Raw genomic sequence first — 22,920 nt, forward strand, 5'->3', positions numbered from 1 at the left:
GCCATATTCTTTATTCTAAGAGTCATTATCGTAAATCAGTATATTATATATCAAAGAATCAGGACCTCAGCCAATTATGAAAAGTTCTTCGAGCTATCGGGAGCTATCATGATTACAATCTAAGGCACAAATAAACCAGACATAATTCAAAGTTTGAACTTGATATGATTCTTAACAGATCATTACTCTATTCTTCAAGCTTTAGTTTTATGTGTTTGGCAGTCATTTTAAAATATTTTTTAGCTTAACATAAATAAAATATTTTAAATGGACCCACAAAGCAGTGGATGTTGTGTTCAAAAGTGTGGATACCCTGGCAGAAATCGTAAAATATTGGCATTGATATTGAAAATATGACTGTCTTTTATTTACGGATAGTGCTTATATGAAGCTATTTTTTTTTTAAGGAGCACAATCTAACAATACTTGAACAAATATGAGCTGCATGTTCGAGAAATCTTTACTGCGCGAATGCCACAAAAAAGCCTGATGAGGCGTGTCAAGGTGTTGTCGGGCATATTGTAACCAGGCTTTCTTGTGGCATTGCCGCAGTAAAGGCTTTCTTCTGGCAACTTGACCAGGCAAATCTTTTTGTTCAAGTATTGTTGTATTGTGCTCCTTAGAAACAACCACATCATCTTTTTCCAGAGCAGCCTGTAGTTCTCTTGAGGTTACCTGTAGGTTTTTCTTTGTATCCTGAACAATTCTTCTGGCAGTTGTGGCTGAAGTCTTTCTTGGTCAACCTGATCTTGGCTTGGTATCAAGAGATCCCCGAATTTTCCAATTCTTTATAATTGATTGAATAGTACTAACTGGCATATTTAAGGTTTTGGATATCTTTTTATATCCTTTTTACATCCAAAGTTCTAACTTGTTACGCAGGTCTTTTAACAGTTCTTTTCTGCTTCGCATGGCTCAGTATCCAGCCTACTCAGTGCATCCATGAGAGCTAACAAAGTCATTGACTATTTATTTGCAGCCTCAAATGTGTGAAATTAACCTTTGATTGCCATTTTAAACTGTGCGTGCCACCTTGTGTGTCTGAACCAAGCCCAATCAATTCAGGTTATGTAAACTTTTGCTCAGGGCCGTTTGGGTGATTTCTGTTATTAGGATTTTAAAAGGAGCCAAACAACTTATGTATTAACACATGGCTTCATATGATTATTATCCTTAAAGTGTTACTAAACCCACAACCATAAAATCAGTCAGTCTGTATATGCAGTAAAGCATGCTTGTTATACTCACTGTAGAACCTAAGGGGATAATCCTCCGCATTGTGTGAAAAGGCTGTTCGATCCTGTATGCACAGATTCCCCCCTCTTCTTCCACTGACTCCATAACATGTCCGGTAGTTACTGGACTCAATCTGCACATGCTCTGTTTGGTGTGTATTGCTAGAGAGATTTTTATTTTTTTTATTTTCTTGGGAGAGTGCATGTGATCAACAAGGGGCCAATCGGCACTGTCCAGACAGAGGGGCAGGGGTCCTGAATCCTGATAGGACACCTCAGTGCATTATGAAAACTCCTCCTACAAATTTTAACCAGGAACTGATAGAAGTCACAAGATTGCTATATACTGCTGATGAAAAAAAGTATTTAGCAGTTTATATTTACTAAAATAATTGCATTTTCATGTCCTGTGTACTGTGGGCAACCAGATATAATGATTGCAGGGTCCTGGGTTTAGTAACACTTTAAAGGATATATTCATCTTTTAAAAAAAAAAAAATAAATGCAAATCTTTTTGCGGGTAAAAAAATGTGCATTAATTTTTTTTTTTTTTTACCTGGAGCCTACAAAGCATAGCTTGTACCTTGTGTGGACAGACAGATACACACTGACAGGAAGAATATATTAACTACCAGGGCTCTCAAAAGCACCATGATAGTTCTTTGAAATTACAAGCCGACACCCACAATGGATTTTGGGACTTGTCGTTTCCCTTTCACAGAGGACTGTGCATGAATAGCTTGGCCGGCTGAACAGAGCCCCGTGTGGCCCGGTTATTTTAACAGTGACAGCAGGCGTCTTGAGAAGATGCCCACCCACTGTCATTCATTGTTGAAAGGGGGGAGGCTGCAGCTTCTGAAACATGTTACACCCTAAATGTGGGTGGAACATGTAATCTGTTCCAAAAGGTGAACTTATTCTGTAAATAATACCATTTTTAGGCATAATCAGTCATGTTTTCAATATTTATGCCAAAATTTTACGATTTCTGCCAGGGTATGCAAATCTTTGAGTACAACGCTTATGCGATACAGCACAGGTCTATCACATATAACTTTGCTTGCTTAGTGATGAGCAACTTTTATATTCATGATCTTCTGTTTGAACAAGCCAGGCACTCTTGTTTCACTAGTCGATGTGGTCTGCAAGTACCCAATCTTTGAGGGTCTGAAAGTGACAACAAACTGCTTTAAAAAAAAAAAAGAAAAGAATTCTATCCTAGTACAGTATGTATTCTTAAAGCTAACCTCCAGCAAATAAATGATTGTCTAAAATGTACGACAAAACCAGAGAAAATTCTCAGCCCAACTTACCAACCGAATTAACCAGTCCAACAATATGCGTTAAAAACAGGGGTTTAAGCTGCAAGGCCCCTTCATGGCCCCCTGTATTTCTTGCAGTCCTAACCCTTCTAAATTTGAGAGCCTCTACAGTGGGAGCACATGCATTCTAATGGATAGATAAGGGGCAGGTGGGCCTGGAGGGTAGCCCAAACCTCCTTAAATTTTTTATTTTTTTTGTCCCAAAATGGACTTAAAATTAATCGGATTTGTAGTGTGCATTGGGATAATAGGAAATATACATAAGAATGTTTGTATATATTTAAACCTGGGCTCAGAAGGAGGATGTTTTAATCACGCTGGAAGTAAGATTAAAGCGGAGTTCCAGCCACAAAATCGACATAGTCGATTTTGGGCCATCCGCTTGCTATAGCTCACCTGAAACAGAAATGGATAATTACGATTGTTTTTTTTTTTTTACTCGCCTTGTAATTGCAGAAAAACATACTCACCTTTTTTCCACTTCCTCCCTCGGCGGCCGCGGCCCGCGCCGTCACTTCCGCTTTACAATGATTCCTGGGAGCTGAACGTCATCGCTCCCAGGAATCAATGTGCCTGCACCGGCCCCGACGTCAGTTCCGGTGCAGGCGCGTCATACCTTGCTAAACAGCTTCTGGGCATGCACAGAAGCTGTGCAGGGATGACGCTGCAGACCCGGAAGTGACGGCGGGGCCGGCGCAGTGCATCGTGGGACCGAAGAGGACGGAAGAAGACTCAGAAGAGGATCGCGCTGGCTTCAAGCTGCCCACACCAGAGATGGCAGCGCTGGAGAAGAAATTTTAAAAGTAAGTATTTCTTCTAAAAGGTAAGTGCGAACCGGGACAGATCAGAGGCTAGCCATTGTGGAATGTACTAGCCCTGACTGTCCCAGGGGTATGTATGTTGAAATTTTTTTTTTTGTGGCTGGAACTCCGCTTTAAGGGCAGTTAATGGCGAAAAAGAAGTACCGGGGAGGATAGCAGTTGGTTGAAGGTAAATATTGCATCAAAAGCTGCTTTGTTGTATTTGACTGGAGTTCTACTTTAAAGAGGTTTTTTTTATACAATTTGCATAAAGAAAGGGATTTTTACTGCTGGAACGGTGTGCTGTTTTCTTGGTTTATATGGCTGTTAAAGATGGAGCTAGGTTACCAGCAACCCATGTACCTGATTTTTGAACACACTGTGGGAACTGGAATAAACATTGTGGCACTGCTGTACATACAACAAGTGAGTCTTCTGTTTGAACTAGCAATGCCATCCAACTTGGTTTTCTAAAGTAAAGTTGGGATGGAACTGATCCCCTGTCAGATGTTTACTGCTGTTCAGAAGGCAAAGGCGGTAATAATCATCTCAGCCAGCTAAAAGATATCTGGGAATTATGAAGAGTAAGTCTTGACCAACTCAATAATCTGTTTTGAATATAGACAATATTCTCATACTTAGGAATGCAAAGCACAGAAAGATGTTGTTTGCCGTGGACAGTAACTTCAATTTTGAAACCATGCCCACAGTATTTTTGTATTTTTTTAGTTAAATCTACCTGATCAAGGTCCATATCATTGTATAAATACATGTTTTCTTTTTTTTTCAGAAAGCCATAGCTTACCTTTTTCCATCTGGTTTATTTGAGAAGAGAGCCCGGCCAGTTATGAAGGTATTCCTTTTTTTTTTTTTTCTATACTCTTGTTTAGATTGTATCTCATACAAGAGTAGAGACATTTTTGACTGGGTTGCGATACAGTGGTACATTGACAAAATTAAGAAGATAAGTCCTAATCATTATGATCCAGGGACATTTTACAACTCATTTTATTTGTACTTTTCAATATCTTTCATGGAGATAACTGGATATGTATGGTCTTAGGCTAGGTAGTAGGGACCCATCTCAGTTTAGACAAGCAAAAGGCATCTTATATCACTAAGAGATTGATGATGGCCTGGCATGAATGCAAGATGTCCTATTGTTGGTGGAGGGTTTGAGCCTCCAAAATATATTATCAAAAAAATAGACTTTGCTTTTTCACTGTAAAGTCCAGATTATTTTTATATGTGGTATTTGATCATTCCACATCTCTACAGCTCAAAATCCCATTCATTAGATTATAGTCATTTTTTAGTTTCGGAAATATATCCTTATGTACACCATTTTCTCTTTCTGCAGCATCCCGATGACATTTTTCCAAAGCAGCTAGGTAAGTGAACAAATACCATTGTGGCTTGTAATAGACATATTCAGCTGGACTTGTTTAGTAATGTTGAAGATATTTCACCACTAATCCAAGTGATCACTTTAGTTCTGAAGGAAGCTGATCTGATGAGTGATGGAATGTTTCAAAGTTATTGCATATATCCTGGTAAATATGACAAACTGTTTTGCGCTATACCAGGACATAGAAAAATGAAAACCTTCAAAATCTAAGGGAAATATGTATTTTTGTAGCATGCGATTTATGTGAAGCCCCAGCAAAAAAAGACTTTACATCTTCTATGCTATAGGGCTTGATCTGACACTCTACCAGATTTTTATGGCTCTATACCATCTCCGCTCTGGAAGGTTTTACCCCCTTCATTACCAGGCTATTTTTTGCTATTTAGCACTGCGCTACTTTAACTGGTAATTGCATAGTAATGCAACGCTGTACCCAAACAAAATTTGTATAATTTTTTCACACAAATAGAGCTTTCTGGTATTTGATCACGACTGTTTTTTTAGTTGTTGCAATATAAACAAGAAAAGACTGAAAAAAACAATATTTTGCTTTCTGCTATATAACCTATCCGATAAAAAAAAAAAAATATATATATTTATATATATAATATTCTAAAATATTAGTATTGGCGGTGATCAGTGTCCTATAATTGGACTGGGATAGTGCAGCTGGCAATCTGACACTGACATCACCAGTGACGCTAATACAGTGATCAGTGCTAATAATATACACTTTCACTGTACTAATGACACTGGCTGGGAAGGGGTTAACCTCTAAGGCGATCAACAAGTTATATGTGCCTAACAATGTTTAGTGTGTCTACTGTGTGATAATTTTAATAAGCAATGTGCTGGTGTTTAATCCCTGCTTTGCAGGGAGAAAGAAACTGGCGCATCACTGCTGTCTGTAGAGAGCCCTGTGGTGTTTACCAACACAGGACTCTCTTCTGTCATTCGCTCAGCCAATCAGCCGGTCCTGGCCATAAATCAGTGGCCGCTGATCCGCTTGGGCTACAACAAATGACCACACAGTCTCCCGGGTTTTTGCACACATGCAAGACCGGACCCCGAAGAAAGCTGCTACGCATAGGTAAATGTACTGTGGCGGGTCAACAGGCAGTTAAAAGGCGATTTCACTGTAGCACATCTGTCAAAGATACAAATTACAGTGGTGAATTCACATTATACAGTTTCTTTCTACAAATAATTCACTAGCACAAAAAACTGATCATCATCACACATGCAGCCCTGTTACTTTACCTTACAACACACAGCTTAACCCCATTTAAAGGATAGGTTTACATTTAGTAGCATGTTCCACCTATATTCAGGGTGTAACATGTTACCAAATCACCTGCCGCCACCCTGACCTGATCCCCCATTATGACCATTGGCAGAGAATCCTCTCCCCACACCTGCTGCCACGATTCAAAAACAGCAAGACGGTGCAGGGCTCCACCCACACTGCCACGTCATTCACAGGGTTCTGTTAATGAATGAACTACAACTACTGTCAGCCATTATGGCTGACAGCTTGTAGTTCTCATTAAATGCAGTTTATTGATCTTCCTACAGTTCAGTAACTGCCTGCATGTACGGTACAGGTAGGCATCTCTACTGACCGTCTGCAGGAGCCTGGCATTGCACCCACAATCTGCTGATTGCAGGTGCAATGCTTTAATGACTCCTATAGAAAAAAAAATATTAAATGCACTTTTTTTTTTTTTTTTTAAGTTGAATTTGTCCTTTTTTAAAATGAAAAACTGGGCTCTAGCTGTCCTGACCTTTATTTAAGGTATAATTTCTTGAAAATTTTAACTTCAATGCAAAATTATTTTCTCATGCCTTTATAAAATATTAGGGTTAAAGTTTCTGTCACATCATAAATGAACAATTGGTAACGATCAAAAATAAAGTGCTGATTTTTTTTTTTGGTACCTGTAGTTTTCAGTAGCAATATTAATACTTTTTTGTATTGTCTGATTAAATTACGTCTCATTTGAGTTTGAGAAGATGGACATAAAATGCTGTCACCTGACTTCTAGTGCAGGGGTCTCCAAATTGCAGCCCGTGGCCCTTTGCTTTCCTTTCCTTTATCCGGCCCTTGCGGCACTATTCTGCCCACTGACACCTGTGATGGGGAACTAATTCTTCCCACTGACACCAGAGAATGGGGCACTATGCCTCCCACTGAAACCAATGATGTAACTAGTTTATCCAACTGACCAACAAGCCTATGGCATCGTTTACTCACACCAATGCCAGGACATTTTCTACTCCTACTGGCCACAGTCCGGTCCCCCTAAAGTTTGTAGGGCAGTAAACTGGCCCTTTTGATTTAAAAGTTTTGAGACCCCCCTGGTCTAGTGGATTCTCCATAGGAATTCCCACAAACTAAAAGTCCTTGCGGGGTGGAGCCCATCTCCTTGCTGGCATCTCGGAGACCTGTGACGTCCTGGTATGGGGTCGTAACCCTGTTTGTTTAAATTGAGTCCATTAATTCTGCTTTGAGAATCTGCAGTGCTGACTACTTCATTTAATAGGGCTTACAGTATGTGAGAAATTTAGTAGTTTGCTATTTTTATTTCTTTGTATTCCATAGAGGCAACATGGCAAAGAGAAACTTTTTTTTTTTTTTTTTTTTTTTTTTTTTTTTAAGGATTTTTAAATAAGAACTATCTATGGTGCCTGTAGCTAGCAGTTATTTTAAGACCTGCACCAAAAAGTGACAAACCCTGGAAGTTTGAACTTAATTGGTTGCCATGTAGCATATGCTCTGTTCTCTTTTCACGTTGACATTTTGACAGATGAGTCCAGAGTCATTCCTGAGGTGAGTTTTATCAAGGAAGAAATGAATGACTTTCTTTTTTTGGGGGGGAAATAAAGTGACTGACTGTGGGAAATATGGCACTAAATAAAATAGATATGATTATTGTATATGTATAACATTTTTATTTAAATAGTTAGTAAAATTATGTTTTTTTTATTAAAAAGCAGAAATGGTCTGCTTTTCACTTTGCAATGGTTTTATCAATTATTTTTCTTTAGTTCCTTGCATAGTTTGCTACCTTACCTTTGTACAGAGTTCATGTACACTTTTTTTTAGTCAGCAATATTTATTTTTTTTTTTTTTGCTGGCATGCATAATGAACCCCTGAAAATATTAGGTCTGCCATTACTAACCTGATGCCAAAATTAGTAGTTGTCTGTCTGTCCCTGACTTCAGTACTTTTAAAGCCCACTTTTGCCGTCAGATGTGAAAAAAAGATTCATACTTGTTCCCATTCATACAGCATACCGAAATATGCTGTTAAGAATATTTCTTGCCTTTCTAGTTTTTTTTAGTGCAATACCACCGAAGCAGTGAACACCTCCGCCACTAAACCCCCCTCCACATGCAGAAACATGAATGTAAATGTACACATTTGGGCAATCAGTGCACGAGAATGTAGATTTCGCTACACATGTATGCACACTCAATGTACTTTTTACTAAAAATTTGCGCTTGATAAACTGTTGTGCTAATATCATCATAAAACTCAATATAAACTCCGTGTATAAACTCAATCCCGCTACCTATAATTAAAATTAAAATAAGCTGGGGAGTAACTGCAAACGGATTCGCCACAAGATCACTTTTAGAAGCGCAGGAGAGGTGCTTCTCCCGCTTTCTGGGCTTGCATTACCGATCAGTGGGCCTGGGAACCATTGGCGATGGCAGTGTTTTCCAATAGAGATGATCGATGGCAAGATAGCCACTGCCTTATCTCTATGCCTTAGGAGGGCCAGGGCGATGTCATGACGTCACTTCCAGTTCTTGGGCTATGTTAACGTGTGTGTGTTTTTTTTTTTTTTTTTTTAAAGCAAAAGATGAGAAAAAGTTTCTCTTTCATCTTTTACTTTTAAGGGTAGAGAAGAGATCTGAGGTCTTTTAGACCCCAGATCTCTCCCAAAAGAGGACCTGTCATGCTGTATTATAGCAAGGGATGTTATAATTCCTTGCAATAGCAATAAAAGTAATGAAAAAAACATTTTTTTAAAACGCCGTTACCCGCGTGCTTGTGCACAGTAGTGAACAGATACATAGGTCATGCCCACATATGTAAACAGTGTTTGCACCACACATGTGCAGTATCGCCCCAAACGTCTGAACCAGAGCAATAATTTTAGCACTAGACCTCCTCTAAACTGTTAACCTACAGAAATGTTTAAAGCATTAGCTATGTAGATTTTGTGGTATATTTTGGTATATATTATAAAAAAAAAAAAAAAAAAAAAAAAAAATGTGTTTTTGTAAAACCGTGAATTTATGATTTCTTGGCCATTTTTCTGAGAATATGGATGATAACGCAAACACTTTTCTTTCCCTCATGGTTTGGCTGAAGCACTTTATTATCAATCAACTGTGTTTACTCTATTTAAATCATAATGACAACAAACTACCCAAATGACCCTGATCAAAAATTTACATACCCTGGTGACATGCACACAAGTTGACACAAACGGGTTTGAATGGCTATTAAAGGTAACCATCCTCACCTGTGATTTGTTTGCTTGTAATTGGTGTGTGTTTAAAAGGTCAGTGAGTTTCTGGACTCCTGACAGACCCTTGCATCTTTATCCAGTGCTGCACTGACGTTTCTGGATTCTGAGTCATGGGTAAAGCAAAAGAATTGTCAAAGGATCTGCGGGTTGAACTGTATTAAACAGGAAAGGGATATAAAAGATATCCAAGGAATTGAGAATACCAATCAGCAGTGTTCAAACTCTAATCCAGAAGTGGAAAATGAGGAGTTCCGTTGAAACCAAACCACGATCCGGTAGACCAACTAAAATTTCAGCCACAACTGCCAGGAAAATTGTTCGGGATGCAAAGAAAAACCTATAATTAACTTCAGGTGAAATACAGGATTCTCTGAAAACATGTGGTGTGGCTTTTTCAAGATGCATAATAAGGAGGCATTTTGAATAAAGATGGGCTGCATGGTCAAGTCGCCAGAAGAAAGCCATTACTACGCAAATGCCACAAAGTATCCCGCTTTCAATACGCCAAGCAGCACAGAGACAAGCCTCGAACCTTCTGGCGCAAAGTCATTTGGAGTGATGAGACCAAAATTTTGCTTTTTGGCCACAACCATAAACGCTACATTTGGACACCAACAAGGCCTATGATTAAAGGTACACCATTCCTACTGTGAAACAAGGAGGTAGATCGCTGATGTTTTGGGGATGTGTGAGCTACAAAGGCACAGGAAATTTGGTCAGAATTCATGGCATGATGAATGCAGTATGTGATCAAAAATTACTGGAGGAAAATTTGCATTCATCAGCCCGGAAGCTGCGCATGGGACGTACTTGGACATTCCAACATGCCAATGATCCTAAACACAAGGCCAAGTTGACCTGTCATTGGCTACAGCAGAATAAAGTGAAAGTTCTGGAGTGTCCATCTCAGTCCCCTGACCTCTATATCATTGAGCCACTCTGGGGAGATCTCAAACGTGCAGTTCATTCAAGACAGCCCAAGACGTTACAGGAACTGGAAGCTTTTTGCCAGGAAGAATGGGCAGCTTTACTATCTGAGAAGATAAAGCGCCTCATCCACGAATACCACAAAAGACTTCAAGCTGTCATTGATGTCAAAGGGGGCAATACACAGTTTTCTGAACTGTAAACTTTTGATCAGGGTCATTTGGGTAGTTTATTTTGTCATTATGATTTTAAAAGAAGAATAAACACCGTGGATTGATAATAAATGGCTTCAGCCAAACACTAACAAGAGTGAAAGGTTTTTGTGTTATCATTCATATTCTCGGAAAATGGCCAAGAAATCTTAAATTCTGCCAGGGTATGTAAACTTATGAGCATAACTGTGTATGTGTATATATGTATGTGTGTGTGTGTGTGTGTGTGTATATATATATATATATATATATATATATATATATATATTATACATAGGTCTTTTTCCTCAGAAAATAGGTGCAGGAACTCAACTATGACCCTCCTCCCCCCACTCACACACCTTCCAAATCGCATCAAAAAGTGGGTGTGGTCAAATTTCACTAACAGTGGGAGGGTCTTAAATGGGCACTAAATACCAGGAGTGCATTAGGTACCAAGTGCAGAGTTTGGGTGGGGGCGACGGGGGTTATCCACAGAGTGCAGAATTCAGGGGTGTGCTTTGTACATAGTCTTGAGTTCAGGGTGCGCTGTATACAGAGTGCAGAGTTCAGCCATCCTTCACAGCTGCTTACCCCTGCATGCCCTATCTACCTCAAAAGTTCACCCTTCTTTAGCTCTGACCTCTGCATGCAATTCCCTCTCCACTCTTCCTATCATCTCCTCCTCCCCCTCCTTAAAAACTCCACCATCTTCCACATGTCTTACTTTTGTGGCTTTATTAAGTACCCAGCCAGCTTTAGTACCTCCCCATAAACTGTAAGTGGCTCCGCCTCTCCTACTTCCCGGGAGATCATACAGTAGGGGTTTTAGGCATCGGCACTGCACCCTGGACACCGGCATCTCCCCTCTCCCCATCCTGCACTCAGTGGGAGAAACTCAGGAGATCAGATCTGTGGGAGACAAGATGTCACTTGTAGACACTGAAGCCAGACTTCTGTATTTACAAGTGATAGTGGTGAGCAGAAGGCCTCCACCAAGTTCCACCTGAAAAAAGGTGTGTGTGTGTGTGTGTGTGTGTGTGTGTGTGTGTGTGTGTGTGTGTGTGTGTGTGTGTGTGTGTGTGTGTGTGTGTGTGTGTGTGTGTGTGTGTGTGTGTGTGTGTGTGTGTGTGTGTGTGTGTGTGTGTGTGTGTGTGTGTGTGTGTGTGTGTGTGTGTGTGTGTGTGTGTGTGTGTGTGTGTGTGTGTGTGTGTGTGTGTGTGTGTGTGTGTGTGTGTGTGTGTGTGTGTGTGTGTGTGTGTGTGTGTGTGTGTGTGTGTGTGTGTGTGTGTGTGTGTGTGTGTGTGTGTGTGTGTGTGTGTGTGTGTGTGTGTGTGTGTGTGTGTGTGTGTGTGTGTGTGTGTGTGTGTGTGTGTGTGTGTGTGTGTGTGTGTGTGTGTGTGTGTGTGTGTGTGTGTGTGTGTGTGTGTGTGTGTGTGTGTGTGTGTGTGTGTGTGTGTGTGTGTGTGTGTGTGTGTGTGTGTGTGTGTGTGTGTTACAGTGGGTACGGAAAGTATTCAGACCCCCTTAAATTTTTCACTCTTTGTTATATTGCAGCCATTTGCTAAAATCATTTAAGTTCATTCTTCTTCCTCATGAATATACACATAGCACCCCATACTGACAGAAAAACACAGAATTGTTGACATTGTTGCAGATTTATTAAAAAAGACAAACTGAAATATCGCATGGTCCTTAGTATTCAGACCCTTTGCTGTGACACTTTTTATTTAACTCAGGTGCTTTCCATTTCTTCTGATCATCCTTGAGATGGTTCTACACCTTCATTTGAGTCCAGCTGTGTTTGATTATACTGATTGGACTTGATTAGGAAAGCCACACACCTGTCTATATAAGACCTTGCAGATCACAATGCATGTCAGAGCAAATGCGAATCATGAGGTCAAAGGAACTGCCTGAAGAGCTCAGAGACAGAATTGTGGCAAGGCACAGATCTGGCCAAGGTTACAAAAAGATTTCTGCTGCACTTAAGGTTCCTAAGAGCACAGTGGCCTCCATAATCCTCAGATGGAAGACGTTTGGGACGACCAGAACCCTTCCTAGAGCTGGCCGTCCGGCCAAACTGAGCTATCGGGGGAGAAGAGCCTTGGTGAGAGAGGTAAAGAAGAACCCAAAGATCACTGTGGCTGAGCTCCAGAGATGCAGTCAGGAGATGGGAGAAAGTTGTAGAAAGTCAACCATCACTGCAGCCCTCCAGCAGTCGGGGCTTTATGGCAGAGTGGCCCGACGGAAGTCTCTCCTCAGTGTAAGACACATGAAAGCCCGCATGGAGTTTGCTAAAAAAAACACCTGAAGGACTCCAAGATGGTGAGAAATAAGATTCTCTGGTCTGATGAGACCAAAATAGAACTTTTTGGCCTTAATTCTAAGCGGTATGTGTGGAGAAAACCAGGCACTGCTCATCACCTGTCCAATACAGTCCCAACAGTGAAGCATGGTGGTGGCAGCATCATGCTGTGGGGCTGTTTTTCAGCTGCAGGAACAGGACGACTGGTTGCAATCGAGGGAAAGATGAATGCGGCCAAGTACAGGGATATCCTGGACAAAAACCTTCTCCAGAGTGCTCTGGACCTCAGACTGGGCCGAAGGTTTACCTTCCAACAAGACAATGACCCTAAGCACACAGCTAAAATAACGAAGGAGTGGCTTCACAACAACTCCGTGACTGTTCTTGAATGGCCCAGCCAGAGCCCTGACTTAAACCCAATTGAGCATCTCTGGAGAGACCTAAAAATGGCTGTCCACCAACGTTTTTGAGCATCTCTGGAGAGACCTAAAAATGGCTGTCCACCAACGTTTACCATCCAACCTGACAGAACTGGAGAGGATCTGCAAGGAGGAATGGCAGAGGATCCCCAAATCCAGGTGTGAAAGACTTGTTGCATCTTTCCCAAAAAGACTCCTGGCTGTATTAGATCAAAAGGGGGCTTCTACTAAATACTGAGCAAAGGGTCTGAATACTTAGGACCATGTGATATTTCAGTTTTTCTTTTTTAATAAATCTGCAACAATGTCAACAATTCTGTGTTTTTCTGTCAGTATGGGGTGCTATGTGTACATTCATGAGGAAGAAGAATGAACTTAAATGATTTTAGCAAATGGCTGCAATATAACAGAGTGAAAAATTTAACCGGTTGCCGACTGCGCACAGTATATTTACTGCGGCAGTCGGCCCCGGCCAGGCAGAGTGACGTAGGTCTACGTCGCTCGCCTGTCACTCCTTCTAGAGCCAATAGCTGGCGGGCGCGCGCCCGCCTCGGCTCGTTCACGGAGGAGTGCGGGAGTGTGACTGGCGGACCCGATGTCCGCCGGTCACACTACGATCGCCGGTACAGCGGGAGAAAGACAGAGCGGCTTATGTAAACAAGCCGCCTGTCAGTTCTCCCTGTGTAAAAGTGAAGATCAGACAGTTCTACTATGTAGAACTGTTGATCTTTGTTTTTACACTAGTAGACCTGTCCCTGCACAGTTAGAATCACGCCCCTAGGACACACTTAACCCCTCCCTGTCCAATACTGTTAACCCCTTCCCTGCCAGTGTCATTTTTGCAGTAACAGTGCATATATATAGCACTGATTACTGCAGTAATGTCACTGGTACCCCCAAAAGTGTCAAAAATGTCAGTCAAGGGTCCGATCTGTCCGCCGCAATGTCGCAGTACCGCAAAAAAAATCGCAGATCGCCGCCATTACTCGTTAAAAAAAAAAAACACCAAAAATGACAAAAATCTTTCCCTTTGTTAGTAAACGCGATAACTTTTGCGCAAACCAATCAAAATACGCTTTTTGCGATTTTTTTTTTTTACCAAACATAGCGTAAAACAAATTGGCCGAAAATTTTAAAAAATTTTGATTTTTACATTTTTTTTGGGGGGAATTTCATATAAAAAAAAGTGAAAAATATTGTTGTTTTTGCAAAAATTACGCTCTTTTTTTGTTTATAGCGCGTGATCAAAAAATCGCACAGGTGATCAAATACCACCAAAAGAAAGCTCTGTTTGTGGGAAAAAAAGGACGTGAAATTCGTTTAGGTACAGCGTCGCACGACCGCGCAATTGTCCGTTAAAGTCACGCAGTAAAAAATCGCAAAAAAAAACCCTGGTCTTTTAGCAGGAAAATCCTCCGGTGGTAAAGTGGTTAAGGGGGTCTGAATACTTTCCGTACCCACTGTGTATATATATATATATATATATATATATATATATATATTTATATATATATATATATAAATAAAATGTTTGGGGGTTCCAAGTTATTTTCCAGCAAAAAATACTGATTTTTTACTTGTACACAATAAAAGTCAGAAAAAGGTTGAGTTCTTAAGTGGTTAAAGCATTGTAAAAGGTGAAAAGTTGAGGAAAACCAGTTAAAAAAAAAAATAAAATGCAGATTAATTTTTAATTCTCCCTTGGAAAGACAGTAATCTATAAATATCATAAACCATATATGTAAATTCACATTTAAATAATGCACAATATTGACATTTGACTCATGTTAACATATCGTCAGCTACAAGCATAGAAATGCATTTCTGTAAATAAGTAGTGTAATTAACACCTCTGTTTAGTGGATGTCTAAAAGTGCTTTGTTTTTATCCCATCAGCAATTCAGTGGGGAGAAGACAAGCGCCCGTTCCACTTTCTATTTTACACTGGCAAGCAGGAGTTTTACTCATTAATGCACGTGAGTATCTTATGCTGCATGATGAATTGTGCGAGCTGTACGCCAAGCATTAAATTACACTAGGGACTTTCTCAAATAGGCTCTGGGTCTCTGCATTTTATTTCCAAGACAATGAGTAAATGCCTAGAAAACCTTTTAGTGCAAGATTTCACGGTGACGCCGTGCAGGGAGTGATTGGGTTTGCAGTCTTCCCTTTGCCTGATATTGTTTAATATAATTTTCTTTAACGGAATGAAGCTGCTCATTTCTTGCATGTACAGTTTGTTTTACTATAAAAAGCAGCCGTCAAAGAAGAATTTGAGTCTCGCTCAAAAATAAACCGGGTGCTTAAAGCTAATTTGTAAATTAGTAGAAAACGTATTGCTCTTAGCTAGTAGGTTAATGTAGATAGACTCTGCACTTCTTCAAGGATATACTTTACTTTGGAAGTTGTCTATAGCCTGTTTTAGTCACATCTTAGTTTATAGTGAAAGTGTTTTCTGCTAGGAAAGAGGTACTGTTATTATGGAAAAAGAGCTAGCACAACAAGAGAAACCTGAATAGAGCCTACTGTGATTGCTCAGATTTGTTTTTTTGTTTTTTTTACTGGTCATTTGCTTCAGCAAAATCTAGCCATTTTTTTTCGTTCTAGATGGTGGAGAAAAGTTTTATCCTTTGTCAGGCTTCTAATGCTGTTGATAGCCACACTGAGATTTTCCCTCATGTCCTGACCCAGTGGGACACTCTGCAACCATGATAACCTTAGCCACTTGACCTCCGGAAGATTTACCCTCTTTAATGACCCGGCCACTTTTTGCAATATGTCACTGCATTGCTTTAACTGACAATTGTACGGTCATGCAACGCTGTAGCCAAATAAAATTTTTTCATTGTTTTTCCCACAAATTGCTTTCTTTTTGTGGTATTTAATCACCACTGTGGTGTTTGTTTGCTCTATAAACAAAAAAAGACTGACCATACTAAACAAACTATTTTTCTCTTTCGTTCATTGATGGACACCGCTCCTGATCTTAAACATTGGGTTATACTGCCTCCTATAGGAGTAGGACACTAGGCAGAAAAAAAGTCTTGCTATGCCTATGGGCAGTCCCAGGGGGTGTACTCCCTCTCTCTTCTATAGGTACTCAGATTTTTTTTTTTTTTCTGCTTATTTAGGAGTAAGGACCTAGTTCCTTGCTGGGATCTCTGGTCCTGGCAAATTTTTTTCTGTTTTTTTTTTCTGTGAGATCTACAACCAACTGCTGGGTGACGGGCTGGATAATCCTAGATCCAATGGTCACCCCAGTCTGGTCAGGGAGCGCACGCAGACCTCAGCTACGCGCTAGGACAGCCACGACATGGGGGGGCTGGCCTGCAAGTTGAAGGGCTCGCGAGGTCTTATAGGACCGGGTCTCGCAGCGTTCTCCCTGGCCGACAGCCCCCCATTTTGATGGCGAGAGGTTCTGTTGCCTGCCTGGTTCCTGGTATAGTGAGTAGCTGTCCCCTTTCTCCCCCTGGAGGGTTTTGGGGTGGATGGTTGGACCCCCAGGCCCCCCTCCGTCCCATCAGGCACTGCCCTCATCTGTCCCCCCATCCTACCCCCCCCCTCCACTTATGCTGAGGCTGTGTGGGTGGTCTGGTCCACCTCCTGGGGTGGGGGCAGGGTGCTATGCTGGCGATTGGGGGGGGGAGTGCAACGCCATTAACCGGATGATCGGCTGTGCAGGGGGGATGTACCTAGTGGGAGCTCCTGCCGGGGCCCCCTGTCCTGCCTGGGCCTGTCATTGAGGCCTAGGTATCCCTCTTGGGAGCCTCGTGGTACCCCCATTTTGTTGTAGCCTTGTGCTGCAATGCACGCTGCCCATGTTTGTGTAGTCTGGCGGCCATTTTGCGGATGTTTTGCCCTTGAAAACACCAACGGCCATGTCTGTGGAGCCTTCTGGGTGGCATTTTCGGCGGTGGGAGCCCCTCCTCACCCCTTGGTGCTGACTCCTGGATCCTTTCATTTCCTGATCACTGCTCGTGCAGTGCAGATTCTCCTGGTGGCTGCGGTGCCTTGTTTCTGTGGGGTAGTTAATCGAGTGGGGTCCTCTCCCTCTCTGCTGAGGATCGATTGGTGCTCTGTGACTGGCAACTGGGTGTTGCTGCCAGAGCAGTGGGGGTTGTCCCTTAGCAGTGTTTTCCCACTCTCTATCGTTCATTGACAGGCGCAGTGCAATCTAGTCAGACTATAGGGTTATGCTCCTCCTATCGGGAATAGGCACTAGGCAGGAAAAAAGCTTAACCACACCTATGGGGGCTGTCCCTGCAGGCATAACCCCACACACCCTGCTATCATCAAACAGTTTGTTTCTGCCTAGTTTAAGGAATAGGACCTAGCCTTCTGCTGCGACTTCGGTCTTGGCTATTATAGGAAAGCTTGTTAGTTTGTGATTTTTTTATTTTTTTTTATTTTCACTAGTTAGTTGCTGAGGACCAAAATCCAGAGGACCTACAAGCAACAGCCGGCTGAGGTTTTGCACTGGATAATCTCGATCCTTAAGGTCTCCCAGCCTGGCCAGCGAGCATGAGCAGGTTATATTCCAGAAGTAGGCTTCGCCATGACAGTCCCCAGACAGATGGGAACGAGCCCGCGAGTGGACCATCTCGCTGGGACGCACACGACCTGGAACGCCCTGAGTCGCAGCTTCCCCCTGGCTGACGGCACCCCAATCGCGGGGGGAGGTGATGTGTTTCGGAATGGCGCCCACCTGCTACCATGGTATGGTGAGTAAATTGTCCCCCCAAAAACCCCTGGCGGTCGCGGGGCGGACATGGGCCCTTCCCTGTAATAGTCGGACCTTAGGGGCTCCCTTGGTTCCTCTGGCACCTTGGAAGACTAGTCCCCTACCCCTAGCAGGCTTTTACCTCAAGGGGGGGGGGGGCAGTAATAATGCGGCCATTGTGGTGCTTATTTGAGCAGGGGTAACTTGTCATCTGTGGGCCCCTGGGCAGGAACCTTCCAATGCCTATTGTTCTGGGCCCCCTCTTGGGGGTCCTGGAGACCGCATGGCGCACCGTGGCGGCTGCCATTTTGCTGTGGATCATGATTTTTATGTTCCCATTTGTTTATATGGGCAGCCCTTTTCTATAAATCCCCATTGAGAATGCATGAGCGGCCATTTTCCTAAGGTCAATAGGCTCGACAGGCATGCGGCATGGTTTTTTAAAATATAGAGTCTGAGTTTTCTCTTTCTCTTCCTGTACAGTCAGTGTCAGTTTCGTTTTTGCACAGATCGTGCTGGAAGTCTCCTCTGTGGTCTGGTAACGTTTTCCTGCGGTTCCTTGTGGGTTTTTCTTCATTTACTCTGCTATTATCTTATAATTAACCAGGGATTGTGAGCCTGCACTTAGACCACGTTTTTGGCACTCATCTTCCCCAATCCTCTAAGGGCAGGGTGCCACGTCCTAGGCAGGGGCCTTTCTTTAATGCTCATAAACGTCTTTTTTATGCCTCTGGGTCTCAAAAAAAAAAGGTAAATCATTCAGGTCTTCTGGGGGTTCCAAGAAGCCGTGGTCGGGGAAAGCAAACATCGGCCAATCTGGACCTGCAGACAATCCTCATCTGCATGAAGGGGTGCCCTCACCCGATTCTGGGGTGGGGGGGGGAGGGGAGTCTTTTGTTTCTTTCTGGACCTCCTTATTCAGGACAAATGGGTTAACAAACTGATCCAATCTGGGTACAAGATTGAATCCCGGTCTTGCCTGTCGGACAGGTTCTTCCCGTCCAATCTTCGAATATGCCCAGTCCAGTTAAGAGACTTGCGAGGGGCAGTACACGATTTGCTGTCGCAAGGAGTGACTGTAGCAGTTCCTTTTCAGGAAGGTTTTCAAGGGTTTTATTCAAACCTCTTCACCGGGCCCAGGAAGGAAGGAAGGCAAGGTGCATCCCATCCTGGATCTCAAGGCCCTGAACCGCTTAGTGTGGGTACAGAAGTTTTGGATGGAATCCATCCGCACAGTAGTGGTGTTGCTGCACCAGGGAGACTTCTTAGCCTCCATAGATATCAAGGACGCATATCTACACATCCCTATTTACGCTGCACACAAGCGGTTTCTTCGCTTTGCAGTTGCAGAGGAGCATTATCAATTTGTGATGGTACCCTTAGGTCTCGCCTCAGCTCCCAGAGTGTTTACCAAGGTCTTAGCACCAGTATTTGCATTGCTGCGCCAGCGGGGGATTGCGGTACTGGGGTACCTAGACGCTCTGTTGAGAGCGGACTCTCCTTCAGTCTTGTTGGGGGATCTGACGGTCACTGTCAGAACTCTGCAGTATTTAGTTTGGAAAATCAATTTCAAGAAATCCATGCTGACACCTGTCTTGAGACTGGATTATCTGGGCTTGACTCTGGGTTCAGCCTTGGCCAAGGTGTTTCTTCCCCCCGAACAAGCTGCAAAAGTTGCAGGCGGCGATTCGATAGTTGTTGGTGAACAATCTGTCCTCTCTTGAGTTTGCATGCGGCCCTTGGGTCTGATGGTATCAACCTTCGAGGCGGTTCTGTTTGCTCAGTTCCATACCAGACCATTGCAAATGGAGATATATGTCAAATGGAACAAGGATCTAAAGTCCTTGGACTCTATGATTCGGTTAAGCCACAACACAAGGTCTGCTCTGTTGTAGTGGATTCATTCGCCAGCACTATGCCAGGGCAAATCCTTCCTTCCATTGTTTTGGACGGTGGTGGCCACGGACACCAGCCTTTCTGCCTGGGGCGGGGTGCGGGGGAACCTCTGTGCCCAGTATACCTGAACAAAGGAATAGTCAAAACTACAGATAAATGTTTTGGAGCTCACAGCAATAAAGCTTTCTCTGAGCCATTGAACGACTCGTCTGCAAGATTGTCCGGTTTGGATTCAATCAGACAACGCCACGGCTGTGGCTTTCATCAATCACCAGAGGGGCACCAAGAGTGTCTTTGCAGCCAAAGAGGTGGCCGAGATTCTGGCCTGGGTGGAAAAACATATTTTAGCCCCCTCTGCTGTACACATTCCAGGTGAGGAGAACTGGCAAGCGGATCAGGTGTTGGATCAAGGGGAGTGTTCCCTGCACCTGGAGGGGTTTCATCTCCTGTGTGTTCAGTGGGGACTCCCGAGGTAGATCTGTTTGTTTGCTTCTCGCCTCAACAAGAAGGTTCCGAGATTTGTAGCCAGGTCTCGAGATCCTCTGGCTGACGCCACAGAGGCTCTGGCTCCTTGGGGTCATTATCGGCTAATTTATTTCTTTCCTCCCTTGAAACTCCTGCCGAGGCTTCTGCGCAGGATAGAGGTGGAAGGGATTCTGGCCATTCTGGTGGCTCCGGACTGGCCTCGCTGGTCTTGGTACACAGACCTAGTAAGGTTGGTCGCCGATGCTCCTTGGAGACTTCCTCTCAGGGAAGATCTGTTGTCTCAAGATCCAATCTTCCATCCTGCATTACAGTCGCTGGCTTGAACGGCATGGCTTTTGAAAGCCAGGTGTTGAGAGATAGGGGTCTTTCTGACTCTGTGACTCCTACGCTGTTGAAGGCTAGGAAGTCGACTTCTAGGAAGATATATCATCATACGTGGAAATCGTATATTTCATGGTGTGAATCACTGAAGGTGCGACCTCGCTTGTTTATGATCGCTAGGGTCTTGGCCTTTCTGGAGTTGAACAGCGGTTGGCTTTGGGTACTATCAAAGGCCAAGTGTCGGCTTTGGCTATATGTTTCCAACGTCCCTTAGCTACGCATGCTTTGCTTCGTACCTTTATACAGGGAGTGCGCCATATGGCTCCTCCGAGAAGGTCCCCACTACCTCCGTGGGACCTCAATCTGGTATTATATGTTCTTCGAAAGCCACTTTTTGGGAACATTCGGGAGATTTCTCTGCTTTCGTTGTCCCAGAAGGTTGCCTTCTTGGTGGCTATCACTTCCGCTCGCAGAGTATCTAAACTGGCGGCGTTGTCCTGCCGCTCACCTTATCTGGTGATACACAGGGATAAAGTGGTACTTTGCCTTATCAGTCATTTCTTCCTAAGGTTGTTTCTGATTTTCATCTGAATGAAGATATTGTGTTGCCTTCACTCTGCCGTAAGCCTAAACATTGTAAGGAATTTGCGTTGCACTCTTTGGATGTGGTTCGGGCGATCATGGTCTATCTGGAGACCACTGAGTCTTTTAGAAAATCAGAAGATCTTTTTATCCTTACTGAAGGATCTTGTAAGGGATTGGCTGCGTCTGCGGCGACCATATCCAGATGGATCAGGCAGATGGTAGTTCAGACTTATTCACTGAAGGGTCAGGTTCCTCCTTTCCCGGTGAAGGCGCATTCACAAGAGCGCTGAGTGCCTCTTGGGCTTTTCACCATCAGGCATCAGTGCTGCAAGTCTGCAAGGTGGGCAGCTTGGTCATCTGTGCATAAGTTTACAAAATTCTACAAAGTAGATGTGTTTGGCATAGGTTTTGCAGGCTGCTGTTCAAAGAAAAACGTTTTTTTGTTTCTCTTTGAGGGTCTACAGTATTGTGTTTTCAGGGTCAGCTCCAGTTGTTCTTGGTTGAGCTCCATGTTACCTGGTTGGCAAAGTTTAGCCTTTGGAGAGTTTAGTTTCCATTTGCGTTGTCTTCCCACCCCTGATGAATATACTCCTTTGGGACATCCCTATAATCTGACTAGATGGAGCTGCGTCGGTCGATGAACGACAAGAACTTACCGTAAAATCCTTTTCTCTGAAGTTCGACAGACGCAGGACCCACCCCTCTACTTCTGAGTGAATGGGTTTTTTTCTATTCTAAACACTGCAACTAAATGGTTTGATAGCAGGGTGTGTGGGGTTACAGTATCTCACAAAAGTAAGTACACCCCTCGCATTTGTGTAAACATTTTATTGTATCTTTTCATGTCACAACACTGAAGAATTTACATTTTGCTACAATGTAAAGTAGCGAGTGTATAGCTTGTATAACAGTGTAAAATTAGCTATCCCCTTAAAATAACTCCACACCCAGCCATTAATGGCTAAACTGCTGGCAACAAAATTTGAGTACACCCCTAAGTTAAAATTTCCAAATTGGGCCCAAAGTGTCAATATTTTGTGTGGCTACCATTATTTCCCAGCACTGCCTTAACTCACTTGGGCATGGAGTTCACCAGAGCTTCACAGGTTGCCACTGGAGTTCTCTTCCACTCCTACATGATATCACGAAGCTGGTGGATGCTAGAGACCTTGAGCTCCTCCACCTTCCGTTTGAGGATGCCCCACAGAAGCTCAATAGGGTTTAGGTCTGGAGACATGCTTGGCCAGTCCATCACCTTTACCCTCAGCATCTTTAGCAAAGCAGTGGTCCTTTTGCAGGTTTGTTTGGGGTCCTTATCATGTCGGAATAATGCCCAGCGGCCCAGTCTCCGAAGCGAGGGGATCATACTCTGCTTCAGTATGTCACAGTACATGTTGGTATATATGGTTCCCTCAATGAACTGTAGCTCCCCAGTGCTGGCAGCACTCATGCAGCCCCAGACCATGACACTCCCATCACAATGCTTGACTGTAGGCAAGACACACTTGGCTTTGTACTCCTCACCTGGTTGCCGCTACACACACTTGACACCATCTGACCCAAAGTTTATCTTGGTCTCACCAGCCCACAGGACATGGTTCCAGTAATCCTTGTCTTTAGTCTGCTTGTCTTCAGCAGACTGTTTGCAGGCTTTCTTGTGCATCATCTTTAGAAGAGGCTTCCTTCTGGAACGACAGCCATGCAGACCAATTTAATGCAGTGTGCGGCGTATGGTCTGAGCACTGACAGGCTGACCC

The 22,920-nt window shown here is 43.2% G+C and overlaps 1 protein-coding gene across 1 annotated transcript in view; it reads left to right on the forward strand.

The window, feature by feature from the left end:
• Nucleotides 1-22,920, forward strand: part of MRPS9 (mitochondrial ribosomal protein S9) — a 176,842-nt gene that overhangs the window by 85,383 nt on the left and 68,539 nt on the right. Inside the window, exons 3-5 of the mRNA XM_082247389.1 lie at nucleotides 4,148-4,210; nucleotides 4,718-4,748; nucleotides 15,052-15,131. Coding sequence (XP_082103515.1) covers nucleotides 4,148-4,210; nucleotides 4,718-4,748; nucleotides 15,052-15,131 — 174 coding nt within the window. The remainder of the gene's footprint in view (nucleotides 1-4,147; nucleotides 4,211-4,717; nucleotides 4,749-15,051; nucleotides 15,132-22,920) is intronic.

This window comes from Pelophylax lessonae, assembly GCF_965119305.1.
Source record: "Pelophylax lessonae genome assembly, chromosome: 2".
In the NCBI taxonomy this organism is placed as follows: domain Eukaryota; kingdom Metazoa; phylum Chordata; class Amphibia; order Anura; family Ranidae; genus Pelophylax; species Pelophylax lessonae.